Source organism: Sardina pilchardus, chromosome 16 (assembly GCF_963854185.1).
Source record: "Sardina pilchardus chromosome 16, fSarPil1.1, whole genome shotgun sequence".
Lineage (NCBI taxonomy): Eukaryota > Metazoa > Chordata > Actinopteri > Clupeiformes > Clupeidae > Sardina > Sardina pilchardus.
The window spans coordinates 1,434,645-1,442,144 of record NC_085009.1 but is presented as its reverse complement, the minus strand read 5'-3'; the positions used below and the strand labels follow the sequence as shown (position 1 = coordinate 1,442,144).

The 7,500-nt window shown below is 43.4% G+C and overlaps 2 protein-coding genes and 1 long non-coding RNA gene across 4 annotated transcripts in view; 1 reads left to right on the top strand and 2 right to left on the bottom strand.

Moving 5' to 3' along the window:
* Positions 1-361, bottom strand: part of LOC134059913 (serine/threonine-protein kinase DCLK2-like) — a 10,719-nt gene extending 10,358 nt beyond the window's left edge. For both annotated transcript variants that reach the window (XM_062516464.1, XM_062516465.1), the window contains exon 1: positions 1-361. This exon is cut by the window's left edge and continues 635 nt beyond it. The gene's annotated coding sequence lies outside the window, so the exon portion shown is untranslated.
* A 1,307-nt stretch (positions 362-1,668) lies between these two features.
* LOC134059925 (uncharacterized) lies at positions 1,669-3,414 on the top strand. The gene is made up of 2 exons (XR_009935092.1): positions 1,669-1,833; positions 2,773-3,414. It is a non-coding gene; the product is annotated as an uncharacterized LOC134059925 (long non-coding RNA).
* Positions 3,415-5,864: 2,450 nt separating this feature from the next.
* Positions 5,865-7,500, bottom strand: part of LOC134060462 (atrial natriuretic peptide receptor 1-like) — a 15,667-nt gene continuing 14,031 nt past the window's right edge. Inside the window, exons 21-24 of the mRNA XM_062517191.1 lie at positions 7,025-7,123; positions 6,643-6,734; positions 6,293-6,401; positions 5,865-5,872 (exon numbers count right to left, since the gene is read on the bottom strand). Coding sequence (XP_062373175.1) covers positions 5,865-5,872; positions 6,293-6,401; positions 6,643-6,734; positions 7,025-7,123 — 308 coding nt within the window. The remainder of the gene's footprint in view (positions 5,873-6,292; positions 6,402-6,642; positions 6,735-7,024; positions 7,124-7,500) is intronic.

The following is a 7,500-nucleotide window of genomic DNA, read 5'->3' as shown; positions in this document are numbered from 1 at the left end:
TAGGCTGGTCCACAAAGACATACGTCACAGCAGACGCACACATAACACAGACACACAAATTAATGGGATGCGAGGACAGCACCCGCCCTTCTCAAAGCAATTCTGCGTTGATTACTGGACAGGGTGCCAAATTGATGACAGCAGGTCTGCTCGTCAGTCAAGAGAGTCCATTTTCATCCCAACCAGTTCCCCGGCAACACTGATTTATCTCGTGTGCAGTTGTCAGTATAGGTGGCCTCTCAAGTCTCCCCTATAACCTCGCATGCGCAGACCCCCACCAGTCAACCTCGGGAGATGAGGGAATCCGCAAGGTGACGCAGAATCCGCCGTCTCGTGTGGCGTTCACCTGACGAGAGCGAGGACCGTTTGGCGGCGAGTGCTCTGTGTGTATTGAATTATTAGAGCAGCATGGCTGCTGCAAGAAGAGCGCGCCCTATGCCTCGGGCGAACGGCCGTCTGTGTGCGCAGCAGCAACACGGATTCAGCACCGCTGGGTCCTAATGCGTGCGCGTCGATGATGAATGTGTAATGTCCAGTCAAATGCTCGAGCTCGGCGGTCCGTGTACCCTCTCACTGCCCCTTTTTTTCTGGTGGATGGATCTCTGCAGTAGACTAGACGACGGGGTTCCACTGTTCAGGCCAGACACAGTGTGCAGAATCTATCCAGCCTATAACCAACCAAATAAAAACCGTTATAAATTAAGCACACACACACATACAGTAGGCTACCTATATATAGGCCTACATGCCTAAATTGCTTAAAATTGCTTACAATGTAGCCTCATTATTACTAGGTTGCTCTATTAGACCTCTTTGTCTCTTTGCCCTTGTGCAGTTGATAATGGTTTCCATTTTGACTGCTGGCATAATTACGCTTTTGCCAAAACACAGATAGGGAAGTTTCACATGCAGCTGCAGTTGAAGTGATAAATGAAAGCCAGTAGGTGCATCTCAGCAGTGAAGCACTCTGACAAACAAGAAACGCTGGCCCAAGGGCAGTAATCCTATCCATCCAGTAGGCCTACTGCAGACACTAACACACAGGTAGTAACATGCTGAGTGAAATCTGTTATGTCATGGCTTAAGTTGAAATGTAGCTTACTGATAAGCATGTTGGCTACTGTTTCAATATGTAACAGTGAAAACTGAGAGTATTATTCAATGTGTTACTGGAAATGTAAATGTATTGGGACAGTGCCATATGCCATAGTCATCATAAATAAATCATAGGCTACATGGAAACTGCAAGCCTAATTCCCAAGGGGAAGCAAAAAGCCTCATAGTCCATAGACTACCACTGGCCTACCTTGCTTACTAACTTTGTCCTCTAAAGATGGGTTAGCTGTGAAATAACTATCTAAATAGAGGACAGGGTAGACAGGAAGCCAATCCATAAGCAAGTGTGGCTACAAATGCCTGATACTTTAATGGGGAAAAATAAAATAACCAATATCATGACATTTTAAAGCATTTAAGGAAATAATGAAGTGACATTTGCATTGTGACATTTAGTGAACACAGCGAGAATCGCCTGTTTCGCAAATTTAGGGTAGACCATCAAGGGACCAGCTTGAGGGGTTCCATATCGAATGACACCAGCAGGTGGCGGTAACTGGACCTAAGATTTTGTTGCTAACCATCGTTAGATTTGACGAAGAAGACCGTCGACAGATAAACCTAGCTAAACCATGAGCTAACGCAGATAGTCAAACAAACAATTATTTTGTGTCAGACCATACGCGGAGGTAGCATCATCTGCTTGTGCCAAGAAGCTGAAAAGAGTCAGTCATGTACAGCGTCAGTCAGAGGAATGTGGACAGAGTGTACACCTTTGTGAGTTTGATTCTCTTGCATAGTGCTAGCTCTCAGCTGAAGTCAGTAGATGAACATGAACTGTTAACATGGAAGTTTTGGCTACTCAAAAACGCTCCTATGTAAAGGTTTATTACTACTACTACTACTATTATTTTTTTTTAAAAAAAAAGCAAGATTGACAGTTGGACAAACATAACAGCAGATTAAGTAGCCTAACCATGAACAGTGACATTTAACATTGATGTTACGTTAGGGTACGTTAATGTGCATTTCTAGCCTTGCCAGGTGAATTGGTCATAACATACATAGCTGCACCAATATACCAACGCCTCTCTCTGAGTAGCTTGATTTAGCTTAATTTGTGGTCATCCTCCATGAATACTTCTTCACTCTGCCTGCGAAGTTATGGCGCTTGATGCAGCAACATCAAAATGTCTCATTAGTTTATGGCCCATGCCCACGACTAGTAGCCATGGTAACTCCGCAGTGGATTTCCTTCGCACATTTGGTCGCCAGAGGGCGCCTCTGTATAAAGAATATAGCGCCCTATTGGGGCGCTAAAAAATCCGACTCTGAAAAATACTAGAAAAGTGTAGGGTCTGCATCAACGTCGCCTGAGTGCGTCCAGTGCAGAGTTGGGAGAAAAGTCATGAAATAAAAAGGAGCCATTAGACATTGCTTTAAGTATTAAGAAGTTGATTGATTTTATAATTGAAATGTCAGACACATGTTATCATGTACATAACACAGAGATTTAACCAGAGTGCAATTAATTTGGTTGCACATGCAATACAGGTATGTATTTTAATACACACATTAGGCTGATAGATCACATGTGGCCTCTACCTTACGTTTTATGTTTGTTCCCATAGTTAGCAGTCTTTGTTTGCAAGTGTCACATTTGTGTGATGTAATGTAGTAGGCTCTCTCACCAGACTGTCATATTTGTGTCCACAGTTGCTGGCAGTGTGTGTATTGCTGGCCTGGGGATTTGTGATCTACGGTTGCAGGGAAGCGACTCTGGAAAGTCTCACTGCTGTGGGTGGAACCTGAAGCCCCAGAGACTTCTGGGAAATGGAGTTTCCTGCAGGGACTATGTCATCACAAACGCAGACAGACAATCTGACGCAGCACGAGAATGAAGTGATCTGGACACTGTATGAGCTGCCAAATGAACAACAGGTGTGTGTTATGTGCATACACAACAGCACAGTCACACATTTTCCAAGCTGGAGGGATGTTGATCCATTGTGCCCTTATGAACAGATGAGACTGGTGCAGTTATGTTTTGAAACTTCTAATTTATTGAAGATCTGAGTTTTTTACTGAACATATGTCAATCCCTTTTAGAATGCATCTTAGTGCAACACCCCATCATGTACAATATAGATCACAGATGCCAGACAAAACAAGAAGAGTGCAGCTTACATCAACCTGAACATTTTTGTTGCACTTTGTACAAATTGATGCAGATCCCAGGGACAATTGGGATCCAATCAGCAAATAGAGGGATAAATCTCTGTCAAATCTATCCCAGAAACGCTGTCTGACTCAGTAATGTTGCCACATCTGCTGAACAATAAAACGGTCTGCAGTTTATTTGTCCACTGCAGTTTTTCTACAAAGTCAGTCATGAATGTTCTCTCTCTGAGCCTTCTACTGGCTGTTACTGTTCTCTGACATTTTTAAAGCAACATAATGTGTTTCTCTTATCTTTCAATAATGGCTTTCAACTCATTTTGATGCTACACTGACTCGCATGCAGAGAATAGTGGGTCTGATGACTATTTAACGTTGTAATGGGTAGGAGCGTGGACATTTTTTAGTTGTTTTTTGACATCCTGTACCACTTAGTGGTAAATGGGTATCCAGCACATTGAATATTTATGAAAAGGAGAATTCCTACATGGTGGTATTTTAGCAAATTAAGAAAACACCCCACAATTTTTGTTTATGCATTGTCACCGGGCTGTAGCCTAGGCTGTTGTGTTTAGATTTATAAGAAAAGTTAGTTGATTGAGTCTGAAATATGACAAAAGAATGAAAGGGTCTAAAAACCCTCGGAATGCACTGTGTGTTTACACTAACGTTAAAGGGTCACTGCACCGTAAAATAGGTTTTTTGAGCTGTTGATTGATTGAAAATACTCATAAGTGGTGAACTGTACTATTACCAGGGTTAATATTGACAAAAATCGTGTTTCTCGACAAAAGTAACATTTCGTCTGATTTTGTATTGGAAATATTGCTCTCTCGCGCATACTACCGTTTGAAAACATGCCATGGCATGTTGGTCCAAAACACTATTGGAATGCTGACGTTGTCCTGCACTTCTAGTCCGACACTACGTCACCGGGTCGTTACAAATTAGGACTGAAACGCCCCAACACCTGCTGCCCTGATTAGCCTACCTGTGATAAGCCATGTCTGCAGCACTCATTCCCAGATTGACACGAAATCACCATGGTTGATTGGTTGCAGCAGTGCTGCACTCTCTCTCCAAATTTCAGAACGTCTCGCCCATTTTGAAAGCCGTTTTCAGAAATGTGAAGTGGGTGGAGTTATGGGGTGAAGTGACTCTTTAACACTTATGCATTCAACTGATAGTACAGGTTAGACAAACATTTTAGCAGTATATGTAGAAATAGTTCCCTGTGAACCAATCTCATGCCCTTGGTGATGGTTTTTAACTTATTTCCAACTACAACTACCAGTTGAATGGGTTTCTTAATTCACTGCTACATCAGGACCTCACTATGAAGTGACAACACAAGTTATTGACTCACCAATAAGTACAATAACAGCAGATAGTGATATAATGGCATAGCAATAGAGTAACAATGACAACATTCTAGTGTTTTCATAAAGTGTGGAGGTTAAAGATTATTTTTATTTGTTGTATTTCCTATAGTTATAATTTGCAGTTCTTACACACACATTCATGCATACACCTATATTTATTACCCTTCGCTTCCTCTCCCTCTTTTCACACACACACACACACACACACACACACACACACACACAGCTCTTAGTAATGCTAATGGTATGAGTGGTTGGAGTTCTGAAGCCCTTTCATGTGTGTGCATCCACATGTCCAAACACACACACACACACACACACACACACACACATACACACACACACACACACACACACAGTAGCCGTGCTAATTGAATGAGTGTCTGGTCCTTGTGTTGTTCACGCATCTAATTCACAGACGCTCTCAAGGATGTGAGCGAGGCTGATTATGTATGATTAATTAATTTAAAGCAGCACACACACACACACACACACACACACACACACACACACACATGTGGTCATCATGAGGATGTGAAGGGTGAGCTGAATAGAGGCCTCTCATCACTATTGTAAGAGCATTCATATTGTGCAGCTCACACACACACACACATGGAGACGGAGGGGTAGCTGCTGCAATGATACAATGCAGGCTTTTAGTACGAGCTGCACTAGTCCACTCCTACTCCTAGCTCAGTGTCATTCTCCTCATCTGTCCCTCTTACCAACCTGTCACACATTTCTATTTCTGAGACTTGAGTCCCTTAGATGATACTCCTCTCATCCTTTGAAACATTCCCATTTCATTCATTTCATTTCACTCAACATTTAGTTTGGGCTGTTGATACACGCTATTTTTAAAAATATATATAATCATGAACATGTAGATCTAAACATTCTGTGTGTGTTAAATATATTGCAGACAGCAAAGCTTAGTGACACCTGTTTATTTACACAGATAAAGTCAAGCCACAGATATAAAAACAGACAGGCTACTAACTATAAGCAGTCAGGCTCATGGTGATCACTGGATCTGAAGAAAGGATTGTAATGTCTGCAACACTGATAAATTGCTCCCGTTTAATGAAAAAAATGCAACGTTTTCGACCCTACTGGGTCTTCATCAGGCAAATGGTCACTGGATCTGCCCTGTAGCATCATCTGTGCATATACTGTAGCAGCCTTCATACCACATGCTACGGACTGTTCTCACACAACCCTGCCGCCGCGGCCATTTTAATCTCACTTTCATTTGCCTTGCCCCAACGACACACCAATGTGTACAAGAACAGAGACAAAGCATACATTCAGTGCATTGATGGGAGAATAAATAAAATAGGTCAACATGCACATCAGCAAATAGCAGATATACTGTACTGATAAGACACATCAAATACTGATACACAGTTTTGGTTTTGCTACGGGTGAGAAGACTTATAAACAAAATGTATGTATAACGTATAGCAGATACATAGAGGTGATTTGTAATGATATGGACAAACTAAAGGTCTATAGTCCAAAGCATGATATGCCATTACGACCGAGTCCAATGTATTCTAATGTGACTGCACAAGCGCTAAACCGACTTTAAGAGATTAAGGTGCTGCTGCTGCCACTGCTGCTGAGTGTGTTGAGTGTGCTGCTGCTCCTGCTGTTGTTGTTTTGGTTGTTGTTACTGGTAACAAAGGTCGAGCCTGAATCCTGCTCCAGGGCCGAGAGCTTCTCCTTACTCAGGGCTACTGGGAGCTTCCCATCAAGCCAGTAGGTCACCATGTCACCCTTGCCCTGGAAAAGAGGTGCAAGTAAGTGTGTGTGTGTGTGTGTGTGTGTGTGTGTGTGTGTGTGTGTGCGCGCCTGTGTGTGTGGGTGCGTGCCTGTGTGTGTGTTTGTGTATGCAATTGTATTTCTGTGTGTGTGTGTTTGTATGTGCAATTCAGTATTATGTTTGGGGCCTGATTTGCTCATACTGTAGCATGTACAGTATGTGTGTGTGTGTGCGGTGTGTGTGTGTGCGTGAGACACTCACCTTCACTTGAAGGACACCTCGGCAGTGCAGCAGGTACCCCCCTATCTCCTCCAGCAGGTAGTACGTAGTGGAGCTACACTGGATCTTCATGGCTGGGAGCGCACACACACACACACACACACACACACACACACACACACACACACACACACACACACACACACAAGAGTTTCATCATACCTCCTGTCCTTTTTAGTATTGACCTTAAACCAGCTACAGGGAGATAGGAAGTGGTGGAGGGTGTGAATTGGAGGTATGATTAGCATATATATAAGGATTAAATAGGGAAATTGTAAAGACAGGCTTCTTAGCATATAGAATGGGACCTGCCAAGTGCAGCTGATGTGTGTGTATGTGTGTGAAGGTCTGTGTGTGCCGATACCTTCGCTCGTAGACTCCATGCGGGAGGCGGTGTTGACTGTGTCCCCAAAGAGGCAGTAGCGTGGCATTTTAGTCCCCACAACCCCTGCAACCACCGGACCTGTGGAGCACACACACTCGCAGTGAAACCCTCACACACTGGCACATGTACAGTATGTAGGTAGCAGTACACCATGAGCACACGTGCCATGTGTGTACATATTCTTCACCATTTGTGTCACACACACACACACTAAATTCGTGCCAGTTGGTTAGTCTTAAATAGTGCTAAGTAGTTAATCAATTCCTATCCATGGAGTTGAATTGGGCCAGCGCTCATGTCTGGTTTCTGTGGTGCTAAGTGGATGAGAGTCGTAGACAGCAGTCCATCGCAGGTCACTCCCAGCACAAGCTGGTACCCATGTTACAGCTGGGTGGACTGAGACGATGCAGAGGATGTGTCTTGTCCAAGGGCACGACGTGCAACATCAGGCCAAC